At 39.2% G+C, this 16142-nt stretch overlaps 1 protein-coding gene across 1 annotated transcript; it reads right to left on the bottom strand.

Moving 5' to 3' along the window:
- Nucleotides 1-6912: 6912 nt before the first annotated feature.
- On the bottom strand, nucleotides 6913-16105 carry LOC128019695 (WD repeat-containing protein 3). The gene is made up of 27 exons (XM_052605816.1): nucleotides 15734-16105; nucleotides 14975-15161; nucleotides 14669-14878; nucleotides 14456-14574; nucleotides 13912-13990; nucleotides 13656-13751; nucleotides 13411-13506; nucleotides 13188-13289; nucleotides 12908-13005; nucleotides 12726-12827; nucleotides 12405-12635; nucleotides 12213-12306; nucleotides 11532-11633; nucleotides 11293-11378; nucleotides 11049-11187; nucleotides 10768-10824; nucleotides 10576-10676; nucleotides 10240-10351; nucleotides 9824-9958; nucleotides 9490-9540; nucleotides 9343-9408; nucleotides 9164-9256; nucleotides 8946-8996; nucleotides 8598-8641; nucleotides 8382-8510; nucleotides 8120-8213; nucleotides 6913-8026 (listed from the first exon to the last, which is right to left on the bottom strand). Exons 2-27 carry the CDS (start codon nucleotides 15146-15148, stop codon nucleotides 7871-7873), a joined length of 2817 nt encoding a protein of 938 aa, XP_052461776.1. The 5' UTR covers nucleotides 15149-15161; nucleotides 15734-16105; the 3' UTR covers nucleotides 6913-7870.
- Between the last annotated feature and the right edge of the window lie 37 nt (nucleotides 16106-16142).

Raw genomic sequence — 16142 nt, 5'->3', positions numbered from 1 at the left:
AGATGGGGGTCACTCTTAATGCTTTTATTGAATTAATCACATGAGTGGGAGATCAACCTTGGCCAGCGGCTGCAGGAGGCCCGGCGTTCTGCCCATCGCCGTGATGGCAGCCCATCAAAATGGGTTGTTGCTCTGCACATGGAGAGGGAATGAGAGCGTGGGGTTCACTCTTTAACTTAATTAAACGCTAATATGAAGCAGTCAGTGCATCTGCTTTTGTTGTACGGGGGCGTTGGGAAGGATCTGGGCCACTTAGTGTGTGCTGAAGCTGCTGAGATGCTATTAGTGCAGGATTACACCAAACCCCAGGGCTCTCTGGCTGGCCGCTTGACCCTCAGAAGGGAGATGGTGGTGGAGGGGGTCCTGTGATGTGGGATTGGCAGAGGTGTGATCACTGGCCAAAAGATCTAGGTCTCAATCCCGTTGTGCTGACAGATAGAAGAGAAGCAGTGTGGACCCTTGAATGCTCTTGAATAGGACAGTGGCAGTGATTCTTGACTTATTTTTTTGTGCAGCGGTGAATGGAATATGAGAAAAATGTAAAGTTTTAGGTAGCTGATGTGTTTAGTTCTCTTGGTAAACATTCACATGAGAAATTTGGGATTTTTAGTGCTAATTTGAGAAAGTATTACTGCTTAGTCTATAAAAATGGCTGCATATGTTCGATGATTGGCAGGTCGCTCTGTGGTCTGGGTGGTCTTTGCGGTGCTAGTGTTGGGGGAGGGATGGTTATGACAGCTTGCATGCCTTCAAGACATTTTAATTTTGTCCTCCTCCTTTAAAAATAGTAAAAGAAGTAAACCTTAAAGGGATTGGCCATGGATATAGCATGGACATAGCATCCCTGAAGGCACTTCTGACATGTGGGGCTCTGAGTCCACATGTTCCCAATAAAAATAAAAACCATACAGTCTCTAATGAATACAACCTTTCACTGATTTTTTTGTGTGTGTAATTCGCTTTTTACGGCTCATTTTTGACTTGGTTTACTTTCAATTCTTCACAGACTGCAGAAATATATCGAGTCTCGATGTCAAAGGAATTTGACAGACAATCTATGAAGGCTTTCACAGTCCAGCTGATTTGAGCCTCACAAATACATCGATCTAAACACTGTGATTGCTCTTGTCCTTGCACACACCGTATGGTTGTCTTAGACGTCCATCACGCTCTGGTGTTTACATACCAGACCCTGGTGACCTTTACAAACATCAATTAATTGGAGATAAGATCCATTAGTTGTATCTGTTTCCAACCGAGAGCAACAGCATACAAAATCCAAACAGATCAGTGGACAAAACAAAGAGATCCCTAGGACAGGAGATCCCATCATCCCCACTGATCCTCTGCTCGAAATCACGGATGTTGGATTTTCCTGCTCACACCTGTTGTCAGACAGCTGAACCCAATGATATGCAGGGAAGGCCGGGGCTAGTTGTTTCTCGTTAATACCTGGTAATATATCTGAAGCTTCGTAAAACTGTATATTCATTATAAATGTGAGTTGTAAGATTTGAATAATTTACTTGACTCTTTTAGAGATCACATTTTATATAACTATGATTATTTTTAAGTATTTCTAGACAGAGGGATTCCTGTTTTTTTTTGGGGGGGGGGGGGGGGGGCTGCTTGGGGCAGCTGAAGGGGTGAATTAAAATAAAGGAAATATCATATAAGAGCCAGTAGAATCCCTGCTCGTAATCCTGTACTGTATACTGTACACTTTGAATAATGGCAAAAAGGGGAAATACCCTTTTTTAGTTGTTTAGGCTTATTTTAATGCTTCTTTTATCTTACTTTAAACAATTGTATGTAATTTTGAGACCCCCTTGGAAGTTTTTAAACAGAACAACTATTATGAAACACAAAACTATAACGACAGAAAAGGTTATAAAATTATTAAATTGCTATTTTCGCCAATGGTAATGATATTAAAACTAAATAAAACGTATTAAAAGGGTTTTGAAATAAAAACCATCACAGAAAACTCACTGCTAAAAAAAAACAATGAATTGTGAAGTTGGATTCTTTACCGAAATTGTAAAGCCTTTGTGAAAACTTCCCTGTGTGGCAACTAGCCCCCAACAAAAATATAGGCTATACATTTTATGTAGACATCTTAAAAGCCAAAGCAGGCACAATTGGTGAATAACACGTAAGTGTGACATTTTATATTAGTTAGGAACGTGGGAAGAAAGGTTGATTTTCATCACGTGTCGCTTGTGCATCCGCTATGTGTGTATCTGAGAATAAACTTACATCCGAAACAACATTTACTTCCATCCAGATCACTTTAGCTTTCCTTTAGTAACCCCAGCTGAATATCTGAATAAGATTAACAATCATAGTGTGTGTACTTGGTCTGAAATAAAGAGATAAAATAAGCTATTACTATAATCATCTAGCATGTTATATATTTGTATATTTTTCTTTTGAAATCACATAATCATATGAACTGATCAAATATTTTAGCAAATGTTAACACATGAAACTTTTACTGGCTAACAGAAGGCTGCTTAGCTTGTGTAATGCGGATGTATGCCTGGATATATTTAGATGATGTAGGTCAAACCTTTGAAAAACATGTCAAGGACGTTTTTCATTCATCACCCCTGCAATATTTGCATCGTAAATCGAAAAGTTGTGTTCTGTTGTAAAAGTGTTTTAGGAACAAATCTTGACATTGTGTCCATAATCGGTTTGTAGTTCTTTTCCTCATTTAATTGGACAAATGAACTGCATTTCTCCATGAAAGTATAGAAGCATTATTGTTGGGGAAGGATAAACACGGTGGTCCAGAACGGATTGTAAAAGACTAGAATAAACACAGAGGACAGGACTGAACACTGAGGAAAGGATTGAATGTCTGTTTATAGGGAGTATTATGAAGTTCAAGACTCTGATGACTAATTACATCAGCTGTGTGGATTTCAGGGGAGAGCTCTTAAAAATGTCTCTCTTTGTGTGGGTTCATGGTTGTTATGGGGTTCACATAGCAATGGGATGCTTTCAGAGGCTCAATCGCTCTCCACACCTTTGGTGAATTGGTGTGTAGTGGCTCAGAAAAGAGAACAGGATCATCTGACACACAGAAAAATACATTCTAAGATCAGGCCTCGGTTGTTTTATCTCAATTTAAAAGTAAACACACTGGACCACAGGTCAGCCATTACTGCTTGAAATCATTTTCAAGGTGGGAGTGAATTCACTGGTGACTGAATTGCGTTTCAATCCTGAAATGTGGTGGTTGTCAGCTGGAACTGATAGAACAAACCAAAAATGAAGGTGAGGGGGTGAATCAAATGCAAGTAAGGTAGAAAGACACATTAAAAGAATCGCTGATTTCGAGATTAGCCAGTGACTGAGAGCTCAGAGAGGCGTTTTTGGAAAAGCAATGGTGACACCCAGTGGTCATCCCACATGAAATGAGAAATGCAATAGCCCCTGTGTTTACATATCATTAAACATAAAGCATATTTAAACTTTGATTTAAAAAGAAACTAAATATAGCATAATATATGTATTTATTGAACTTATACAATTTACACACTGTTATAATTTATTATCATTTAAATATTCTATATTGGTCTTGTTTATTTGAAAATAAATACATAATTAGTAATCATCTTTGGGCATTAGCTGCAGAATAACTTAAGTTAAAATAAGGGTTACACTTTATTTCGATAGTCCACTTTAGACATTCTACTGACTGTAAGTAACTTTGTAACTACATGTCGACTACATATCAACTAAATCTCAGAAATTTGCAACTACATGTCTACTAACTCTCAGAGTAGACTGTTAGGGTAGGTTTAGGGTTAGTGTTAGGGGTAGGTTTAGGCTTAGTATAAGTTGACAATAAGTTGAGAAAGAAAGTGTTAGAAGATATTAAGCAGACAGTCTATTCATACTCTACTAACTGCTAGTTGACAGGTAGTTGCAAAGTTACTGCTATAGAATGTCTAAAGTGGACTATCAAAATAAAGTGTTACCAAAATAAGTTACCTGCTGGTAAATCTGACCATAGTTACCATCTGAACAGCCCCAAGGGATTGTCAGTATCAGCCTCATCTAGGATCCATTTGACCAGTTCTTGACCAATAAAGCATTGAAGAACCAAAACTGTCCTCTACTAAAGCTTACTTGGTTAAACTGGCAACTGATATACACACTTCACATCAATTTTCCTACTTTTTTCCCTCTCTTAACTAAATGCAGTTTCGATCCCACTGTGCATATGCTGTATACGCTGTCCTAATTGTCCAGTGTCAAATCAAGGCTTCTTTGCACTTTGTTATTGTTTATGTGTTGTAATATGTTGTTTATATAGAAGACATACAGTATTGTTCAAAATAATAGCAGTACAATGTGACTAACCAGAATAATCAAGGTTTTTCGTATATTTTTTTATTGCTACGTGGCAAACAAGTTACCAGTAGGTTCAGTAGATTCTCAGAAAACAAATGAGACCCAGCATTCATGATATGCACGCTCTTAAGGCTGTGCAATTGGGCAATTAGTTGAATCAGTTGAAAGGGGTGTGTTCAAAAAAATAGCAGTGTGGCATTCAATCACTGAGGTCATCAATTTTGTGAAGAAACAGGTGTGAATCAGGTGGCCCCTATTTAAGGATGAAGCCAACACTTGTTGAACATGCATTTGAAAGCTGAGGAAAATGGGTCGTTCAAGACATTGTTCAGAAGAACAGCGTACTTTGATTAAAAAGTTGATTAGAGAGGGGAAAACCTATAAAGAGGTGCAAAAAATGATAGGCTGTTCAGCTAAAATGATCTCCAATGCCTTAAAATGGAGAGCAAAACCAGAGAGACGTGGAAGAAAACGGAAGACAACCATCAAAATGGATAGAAGAATAACCAGAATGGCAAAGGCTCAGCCAATGATCACCTCCAGGATGATCAAAGACAGTCTGGAGTTACCTGTAAGTACTGTGACAGTTAGAAGACGTCTGTGTGAAGCTAATCTATTTTCAAGAATCCCCCGCAAAGTCCCTCTGTTAAAAAAAAGGCATTTGCAGAAGAGGTTACAATTTGCCAAAGAAAACATCAACTGGCCTAAAGAGAAATGGAGGAACATTTTGTGGACTGATGAGAGTAAAATTGTTCTTTTTGGGTCCAAGGGCCACAGGCAGTTTGTGAGACGACCCCCAAACTCTGAATTCAAGCCACAGTACACAGTGAAGACAGTGAAGCATGGAGGTGCAAGCATCATGATATGGGCATGTTTCTCCTACTATGGTGTTGGGCCTATTTATCGCATACCAGGGATCATGGATCAGTTTGCATATGTTAAAATACTTGAAGAGGTCATGTTGCCCTATGCTGAAGAGGACATGCCCTTGAAATGGTTGTTTCAACAAGACAATGACCCAAAACACACTAGTAAACGGGCAAAGTCTTGGTTCCAAACCAACAAAATTAATGTTATGGAGTGGCCAGCCCAATCTCCAGACCTTAATCCAATTGAGAACTTGTGGGGTGATATCAAAAATGCTGTTTCTGAAGCAAAACCAAGAAATGTGAATGAATTGTGGAATGTTGTTAAAGAATCATGGAGTGGAATAACACCTGAGAGGTGCCACAAGTTGGTTGACTCCATGCCACACAGATGTCAAGCAGTTTTAAAAAACTGTGGTCATACAACTAAATATTAGTTTAGTGATTCACAGGACTGCTAAATCCCAGAAAAAAAAAATGTTTGTACAAAATAGTTTTGAGTTTGTACAGTCAAAGGTAGACACTGCTATTTTTTTGAACACACCCCTTTCAACTAATTGCCCAATTGCACAGCCTTAAGAGCGTGCATATCATGAATGCTGGGTCTTGTTTGTTTTCTGACAATCTACTGAACCTACTGGTAACTTGTTTGCCACGTAGCAATAAAAAATATACTAAAAACCTTGATTATTCTGGTTAGTCACATTGTACTGCTATTATTTTGAACAATACTGTATAGCAATACATTGAGAGACACATTCCTGTACATCAAAATAACTTGAAACAAAGTCACCCACTTTTTTTTATTTTACTATCATTATTTTTATTGAGAAGCAACATGATCACTGATATCCAGTCATAGAAATAAAGGGGGGGGGGGGGGAGGTGTTAGGAGTGGAAAGTGGGCAGTAGATCAGTAAATCTGCCGGATGACTCAAGCGTTGAGGAACCGTGGAGATGTCAGGAACATGTCATACACACTCTCTATGCTGTGGATGTTATGAGTGTTCCGTTATTGCTATGAAAAATATCAGCCACAATATGAAACTAAATTATTTCTGGACTCGACTGTATAGTTTTTGAAATTGGTTCAGACCAGGACTGCTATTATTCTGTTCTGTTTACAACTGAAGCAGGAGGTCAGAAGGTTATAGGTTCATTTGAAAGAAGGACTGATGTCTCCAACATGTTGAATCTAGTCATTATCAATGGTAGCCATGTTTAAATTAATCTGCTTTTCCATAAAAACAAGGCTGTTTTTGATTAGTTTGTCCTGCTCAAGAAGGATTAACACAGAACATGTTCTCAGGCATTTAACTTCAGCTTTTTTTTCAGAGGAATTTTTAATATTGGTAGGTGTGATATTTATAGCTTTGAAACCCAGACCGGTCTCATAAAATGCTGCAAGCCTTTTTACGGCTTTATAAATACACGGTTCATCTGCTTTTTTCAATACTGTTAGATTGAACAGGTTTGAAAAGGAGAATGTTGAGGGATTTGTTTCATTATTTCCAAGACACTGATGATTAGGATGTTAACACAGAACAGGAACCTGAAGTGTGAGAGCTGGGTGAGAATCACTGTTAAGGCCAACGAGCACTAAATAGGAGTGAAATATGTCGCTGAAATAAGCAGCATCAGTTTCCAGGTGGTGAATTATGAATCCCACATACATACAAGCTTTTAACTGTAAATTTAATCCAGGTTATGAGCTCAGTATAGTCAGCGCTGAAAACAGGTCACCCCTTCTTCAGCCATACAGAAAGATTTAACTCATTTATTTCATCCCTATTGAAAGCTCTTGTGTTTTTACAGGCTTGCAGAGATCAGTGAGATTTAGAATCCGTCTTGATTACTCACTTCTTCATCTTTTCCACAGAATTAAGCATAACAGAAAACATATGGGCAATAATGTTAGGTTAATTTGGGACATTAGGTAATATGGGGCTCCAAAGATCTGATGCATACATTTCTCACTCTATCACAGTCAAAAAAGTGCCAAATATGTCCCAGATTACTCGGATTCAATCTTAAATTATGCATATTTAACCACTGCTTCTACATAAGAAAATGGCATGATTTATTTGTGCCACTCCATCATTTGATGCACGAAAGATTTCATGATAAAACAGCACTGCTTCTCCTTGGTGGAGCTGCTGCTTCACGGTTCAGTAGCAGCCCCTGCATAAACCTGCCAGTAAAACGCCTCACTTTGGTACTTACATTTAAAAAAAAAAGCCTTTTTTTTATATTTAAACATTAATATCTAAAATTAAAGAGTCTAAATGTTCTTAACATGTTTTCATAAAATGTGTTTCTTCTTTAAAACTGTCTTAAGCATTTCATAGCTAATTTAACAAAATGGGTATAATATGATTTTATGCAGTGCATGCAGCTACAGTATAAGAACGATGCAAATGAAAATCATAATGGCCATTGAATTGCCTGGACTCTACATTTACAAACATATTAAAAAAAAAAAATAATAGCCTCACTAATCTGATTTGTGGAGAAATTCACCTTTATGGACTTTAGACAGGTGCAAATGACACATGAACTTCTAAAAACATCAGCGTGATGCTTCTTCAGAATGGTAAAGCACAAAGCAGTAGAGTCTGTTGACAAACACATCAGTTTCATGTGACTGTAAGGACGGCTCTTTCACGTTTCCTTCTCTTTCTCTTTTTCTCTTCAAAGCGGTCTGTGGCATCAGCAAAGAACATTACGTCCTCTTTGCTCTCAACCTCACGCTGCAGGAACTGAAGACCCGCACTGTTAAAACCCAGGACATCCTGAAAACACGGGTAAATGAGAACACACAGGCTTCCACAATCTGATCATATGAGTTGTCCCATCCTGTTTCCAGTACTGAAAGCGGTACTCACCCTGATCTCTCGCACTTTAGAGATCGTGTTGGTCCTTAACTCATCAATGACTGACAGCAGCATCTGATTACTGGTGATCTGACCAAAATGGACTCTAGGAAAATGGTAAATGGTGGAACTGTTTACCAGGAGCAAAATCACATCGGCCTAGGAAAATAATTACCTCAATGCTAATGAAAGCATAATTCAATAAAATGGTAAAATGAAATGAATAAATGTAAATTAAACCATAATATGAAAAGCTACAGCTACAGAGGAGTACCTGAGCAGGAAGAAGAGGCAGCGGCACACTAGCTCCACCTCCAGGCCCTGCTGTACGTAACCACTGAAGAGCTTCAGCAGATCTGGCACGTAAGGAAACGGCAGCACCAGCAGAGACACTTCCAGCTCACTGAAGAGAAAAACAGAGCCTATAAAACATAATGGTGCATAACAGATGAGTTAGATGCATTTGACTGGGTTTAAGAAGAGCTCTTACCTGGATCGCACCTTCTTTATTACTTCCAGAACATATCGAGAGGGCTGCAGATATAATGGCAACCATCAGTAAATATGAGTGATGAATCTCAATTTTTAAAAAGACTTTTCAGCTAAAAAATACATTTGGCTCTTTAGTGTGGTGGGTGTATTATTAAAGATTAATTTTAAATAAGCAGTACATGATAGCAAAGATTAATCTAGATATCAAAATAAAGGAAATGTGCATGTATAGTACTGGCTAACTGCTATTGACCGACATGGTACTGAAACATTGTGCACCCCTAAATTATTAACCAAATATGACGAGCAAACAATCCCAGTGCTAATAATTCAAACACACGCTCACAGATATATTTCCAAAAGCCACAAGGATGGGGTTCATCTTAGGAGGTGGTAACTGCAAAAAAGAAAAACAAGTAAAGCACCAGCATCATTAGAATGAAATCCATATTTTGTGAACTCTTCAAGCTCCAGACCTAATTATGTGCAGACAAAAAGAGAACTTCAATCGAATGTTGTGTTTCCTCTCTTTAATGGGCTTTGAGTGTCTAGAAAACATCATACCTCCTTCCCCGCTGCCTTGCAAGCGGCTCTGTGCTCCTCCAGCTTTTCACTTTCCTCTCTATAGAGCTCAATAGCCTCCATTATTCGCTCAGCCTATAGAAACGCAACACAAGTGTCATTTCTCCATTACTGAATTTAAAGGAGAGGAGCTCTTTATCTGTACAGTTCGGCAGACTCACGGCTTTCACAGTCTCAATGGTCTTCTTCCCAGCGGGCTCTGCCTCTCCTTTAGTCTCTCCGGGGACCTGCGATACACGAGGAAACACTGAGACCACGCAGAGACATAAACACAGAACTGTTCTCTAGGGTTTAAGAGAACCACTTACCACAGGTTCATCACCTTTAGCTAACGACTCCTCAAATTCTGCTTCCCTTTCCTGAGGAGAAAATAAAATGTTCAGAGAAGTCAGCAGACATATTCTAATGCTGTGCATAGAGTAGATGTGCGTTTTTATAGATTAACTTTTAAATGCTGATATACTTGGGAGAATTAAGTTTCTTCTTTTCAATCCCAAAATATTTTATGTATTACATAACCATGTATAGTTTTTGTGTAGTTTTTCTAATTCAGCTTGACATGACACACTAGAGTCTATTGGAGGTGTAAATGTAAACCCGTTTTCTCCTTAGTAACATTCTGCTGAAAAACCAAGCACTCACCATCTCCTTCTCCTCCTCCAGGATGATGGGCTCCCTGGTTCTCTCCCACAGTCTGAGGGACTTATCATGCGACGAGGAGACGATGTGGTCTCCATTGGGGCTGATGGCCAGGCACCAGACCTCACGATGATGACCCTGAGGAACATCCAAGGGTCAAAGTTCAAAAATACAGTCAAGAGTATGAGCGGGTCTGCAATAATGCAACAGTTCCAACACATCTTCGTCTGTGATTACAATGATTAGGGCTTAAACAAAAGCAGACTGCAGCTTACGTAATGAGATCAGCCTCCGCTCCATATTGACTGGGCTCTTATTATAACTCTAATCCTTTCAATACAACAGCGACCTTTTTTCAACTCATTCCAGCTATGGAAAAACGCCTATTGTAAGCAGTCCAACTATCAGAGAAAGGTCACCTCCAACGTCTGGATGTGCTCGAACTTATCAGCGTCCCACTGCTTGATCTTTCGGTCCTTTCCCGCAGTGAAGAACAGATGGGTTTTAGGGACAAACTGAAGAAACATGACACTAGGGAAACAGGGAAAACACAGTGGATGACAAATGATGACCATCTGGGCTGATGTCATCCAGCAACTACAGGGATCGACTGGAGGGATGTCAACACTGTAGGTAGGTGTCACCTGACCGAACGCTGAAATCACTGCACTTGTCATCAACCGGAATCATAACAATATAACTCAGAACCATACAGGTAATGTGACTGGACCGGCAATGCAGCAGTGTTTTATTACCTGTCGTCATGTGCAAACATGGAGCGATGACAGTCTCCGAAGTCCAAACCCCAGATCTTGACGTTTCTGTCTGCTGAGCCTGTGGCGATTAAAGCGTTGTCCTGCAGAACATGCACAGAAACCCACAAACAACATTTGAGCATAATTACGCCATCCGCCAGAATGACTTGCAGGATGTGACAATGCACTCACATGTGAAATGTCCAGGCACAGAACGGGCAGCTTGTGTCCATACAGCGACAGGAAGAACTAGAGGAAGTCGAGACAGGTGGCAAATCTCTTATTATTCTGCACAGCTCTCATATCTGTCCTCTAAAGCACTGCTGTTGTTTTGAGTAGAGTTGGACGGTAGGTATGATTAAGTCATATTACACGAGTGGTGATTGGTTATGGATTTAACATACCATGTGAGATACCATGTGTTGCGGTTTGAGAAAAGTACTGTAATGCTGCATGCCGTGCTTGTGGTTTACCTTTAGAGTGTCTGTGTAAAAGATCTTGACCGTACAGTCTAGAAGAGAGACAGCCAGCAGTCTCTGGTCAGGACTGTAGCGCACACACAGCACGTCCTCATCTAACTGCAGGGTGCGTGTGTGCTTCACCGTCAGTCTCCTGTGGATTACATGAAGCAATAATACATTAAAGCCAAGTAGAGAAAGAGAGATGGAGAAATCTGGATGAGAGAGCCATGCTTTGTGATCACAGATAATAACTCACTTGTTCTTCCCAGAGTCCTGATCCTTTACGAGTTCAAAGTCCCAGAATTTCACAGTCTTGTCAGCACCACCCGTCACAATCCCTCTCTGTATAAACATACAAATCAGGAGTCAAATTTGTTCGCATGAAGCTAAAATCCTGGCTGACAGCTTACAAAGACTTTGGAATAAAGTCAGGACTGTGGTGTTTTGTAGGGATGAGAAGCTCTTTGTCATTCGACAGAGAGATCGGTATTATACCTGGTCTGGAGCGAGACACATGGACCAAAGAGCTCCATCATGGGCATCAGTCGTCTCTAGAAGGCTTCCTGAGGCCAGGTCGAAAATCTGAATCTTCCCACTCTGTTATAGAAGACACATAAATACCACAATATGGAACGAGCTGCTAAAAATAATGCAAAATACATTTTTCATAGCAAAAGATATATGGACTAAAAGTTTTGGAACAGTTTCAGGATCTTAATCAGCATTCATTAATTAGCTAGTTACAGGACAAGCCAGATCTAATGGCAAAGGCATCTGATGCCAGTTACAGGCAACCTGGCACCATGTCTTTTTTTTGGAGCTTGATTGCCCATATCATAACCAGTGAACAGAGCAGAGCAGACATTCTGCAAACCATCTTATTTTGTGTTCCACAGAAGAAAGTCATCAGGGCTGCACGATAAATCACATGCAATATTTAATGCACATCTTGTCAGTAATGCTGGTTCTGTAATCAGTGGTAAATCACTTTTTTTTTTACTGCTGATTACAGAACCAGCTTTACTAACAAGATGTGCATTTTAAGTATCGCATTTATCGTGCAGCCCTAAAAGTCATGCAGGTTTATAATAAAGTTAAGCAAATGATGACAGCATTTTATTTTTGGGTGAACTATCTCTTTATTGATTGATGATAGAGATGTGAATAGTTATATACCTTTGTTCCTAAGATAATCTGTCTGTCTCCAGGAACAAATAACGAGCAGAGAGCATATTCACATCCCATGGTACGAATGACCTGCAAGGTGGACCTGAAAAAAGAAGATACATCCTGTTAAGGATTCGCAATCTATAAACCCATGCAAAAAAAAGGTAATTGATGGAAAACATGTGTCATCTTCACACTGACCTGTTCCACACTTTGACCGTCTCTCCAGAGGCGGAGAGGATGGCTATGTTATCTGAGCTGAAGGCCAGAGTTCTGACGTCTGTACGATGACCGCTCAGTGTGAGGCGAGAGGTTTTGGTACCAGTAGGATTCTTCTCTGAAGTCTTCAGTGTATATGTCTCCACTGTGTTATTCTGCAGAAGAAGAGCAACCTTCATCTCTCCGTTAGGAACCAGAAGGCAGTCCATTGATCTGTAGATTAAAAAAAAACAAAAAAACATTACCATCAATACTTGATGACAGTAACATGCACGAGGGCACTGTGCTTGCATGCATACTGACCTGATCTTGGATGACGCCTTTATGTTTGCCAGCTTTTGGATCTCATCTCTCAACTTTCTCTCCACTACAGGTTCGGGCACATCATCTCCTCCTCCTTGAGACCTGCATAACATAACAGTTCATCAGAATATCAGAAAGGCTTAGAGTAACAACTTCATATTTCAAAACAGAGGTTTACACACTTTGTTTTCTTCTTGGCTTTCTTTAGTTTTCTGTCCATTTTTTTCTGGACCTCTTCCTCCGACAGTACAGTGAAGACTTCAAGCGTAGCATCCAGGCCCTGTTGAGATTTAAAGAGAAGTTATATGATGTAGGCTCAATTTTTGCCTAATTATTACATTGCTACTTTTAATTAGGGATTTCCGATCAATACCTTTCAAGCTAAGGAGAGTGGAAAGCTTTTTCCAGCATGATGTGATTTTTTGCAAAACACTAGAATACACAATTATGAAATATACTTACATGGCATGCAAGCACTTTAGCTTTGGCGTCTGTGACCAAGGACACAACCCTGTCTCTGGCTTCCCTCAGAACAGAACCAGCTTTCTTACAGCTGAGAATTCGCTGTGGACAGAAATCAGATCTTTGATGAACATCTGAAGGAAACCCTTTTTCTTAAACTAAACGAAGTGTACTGTGTCATGTCAAATCACTAATATCCACTGAATACTGGAAGAAATATTACTTCTTCTGGCTCTCCGTCAAGTCCGTCCTCATCTTCCTCTTCATTCTCAAGAAGAGTTCTGGCTTTCTTTTCCTGTGGCTCCCCCACTTCTTTACCCTGTGAAGACACTTTAAAGTCATTCTAAATACATGAGATCACTTTCAGTTTTCTATATGAGAGACAAAAGATCACATTCAAGACTGTATTGGAATGTAATTCAGCCTACAACGTAACCATTTGGCACAGCATGAGTGATATTGCCTTACCTCCTCAATGTACTGAATGTCCCAGGCTCTGAGCTCACTGTCAGCAGACCCTGTGATCAACCTACTCTCCTGGTTCAACAGGACCATTCCCCATACCTACAGAGATGGGACAATGTTGCACTGTACTACAACACTCAGATATACAGATTGTGCTGGAGCCTAATCATTTACATTCATTAACATGCATTAATTGTATTGTGTAGTATATTTCAGAAAGATCAGGACAGTCTCGACAGTGTCCAGTGATCCTATTCACCTCAGTGCGATGCCCCACCATGGTCTTGAAACAATGCTGTGTGTCCAAGTCCCACCACTTTACAAAACTGTCCTTAGAGCTGAGGAAACATGAGAAACACAGATACAGATCAGCAGCACGTTACTACATCACTGCACCAAGGTACACATCCAGTTACTTTATTTTTTTCAGCATGAAGTATTATATAAAACGAAGCAGTCGGTTCTGAAAATGTAGTCAGTCAGTTTGTAGTAAGTTGCAAATTGCATTTTAGAGAGATCAGTGTATGTGTAAGTCACATTTCATTATATATATAAGTGAAACCACTAGCATGTGGGAAAAGGCACTATATAAATAAACTCATGTACTATTCACTTTAGGCAAAAATACAAACATTTCACATTTTTTACATTAATTACATTATATAAGCACATTTCAAATGATAAAAAGGCTACTTGCATTATGGAAAATGATGTGTCCATGCATGTATGTATATAATCTTATATAAAATGTTGAACATTTTCGAATGTAAATTCATTTCAATAAAATATAAAGACTGATTTACCTTGTAATCAGCAGGTTTTTGCTCTCCAAAAACAAAATCTGTGTGATTGCATCTTTATGTCCTTTGAGTCTGTACAGACCACACTCATTGATGATGTCCCACACAATCACATCTGTGTCCTGAAATACAACAACAACAAAAAAATGATTTTACTTCATACATAACTGAAAATCAATAATAACAACAACAACAAAAAACCTGTTCTGTTCTTACTCTGGAGCCAGTGACGAGACGAGCTCCCAGTGCATCATATCTTATAACCGAGACAGCTGATTTGTGTCCACTGAAGGAGATGCTGCTTTCACCGTTGAGCAGACTAAAGATGCGCACACCTCCGTCCTCATAACCTACAGCTATGTGGACGCCATCAGGAGAAGGACACAGGTATGTCACCTCATGCTTTTTACCTTCAAGTATAAGAACCTGAGAATTGAAAGGTGTAAGTGCAATGTTTATGACTTTATATAAACTGATGAGTAAATGTACCAAGCAATCTTCTAAACCATTTAAAGCATGTACCTTCTCAGCTTTGCGGACGTCCCATATGAACACATGCTCACAGGCTCCCACAGCAACATATCGACCCTTCTCACCTCCCCTGAGGGTCACAAATGCGATATTGGCCTTCTGACTGCCGATCACTCCAAATACAGCACTCGAAACATAGCGCAGGTACTGCTTCGTTAAACCCATGGCAAGCCAGAGGCTGTAAACACACACACACACACACACACACACACACAAGGTAGTGGGGTTAGATGTGTATCTCCTTTAATCTAGCAAACTGTGCACAATTTGTCATGTGAGCATATATTTAGAACGAAACCAACTATATTTTATAAATCGGTGTATTTAGCTAGTAAATGTACCAAGCATTTGCTATATCTTTAATTATGAGATTAATGGTGTGGGTTTTTTTTTTGGTTCCTTATAATAAATAAAAAAATCCTAATTGGCGAAAAACTAATGTATAAAACCATAAATATTGTGCTTGCTGAAAAACTAAATTATTATAGAACGTTATAGATTATAAATGTCACAAATTTCACGAAGCTCTTAACTAACGTTACCTTTAAAAGTTATGATTGCCAATTGTAATGTATATTAATTGAACGATCAGACCATAAAATGAAAGTGAGATCCAACGCCACGCTTCACAGCAACGTGAACCACATGCAGTCTGTTTAATCTTATTTTCAGCGAGCAAGAGATATGCAGATATTAATAAACTACAAAGTTCAAAATAAGCAACTGCGTATAGAAAATGTAATTACATACTTTGTCGATTAGATGTATATTTTATCTGCAGTCTTTTATGATAATATTGTTTCTGTGGATGTGGAGAACTTCTACATGCTTTTTGGTCGCATGTGTGACATCAGGTAAAGACAAAAGCGGTAGATTACCGAGCGGAAATACGATGCAACAGCGCTTGCAAAATGTCGCAAGAATGTTTTCATAGACATTTGTATCACTCTAGAAATATGTCTTCGAATGCTTCCTTATTATTCACACGGCTTCATGCGTTTTATGTATCTGTTCTTCTTTTGAGGCACGTGTATAGTATCGATTACTTTGGTCTGTGAATGCGAAGTCATGTAGCTGCCCACGAGGCGCAAGATGTGTTCATAATTACACTTTATTTAATTCATTTATTCATTATTATGCTTATTTTTAGCTTTGACAC

This window comes from Carassius gibelio, chromosome A9 (assembly GCF_023724105.1).
Source record: "Carassius gibelio isolate Cgi1373 ecotype wild population from Czech Republic chromosome A9, carGib1.2-hapl.c, whole genome shotgun sequence".
In the NCBI taxonomy this organism is placed as follows: domain Eukaryota; kingdom Metazoa; phylum Chordata; class Actinopteri; order Cypriniformes; family Cyprinidae; genus Carassius; species Carassius gibelio.
Note: the sequence above shows the minus strand (reverse complement) of the source record. Positions and strands in the feature narration are given on the sequence as shown.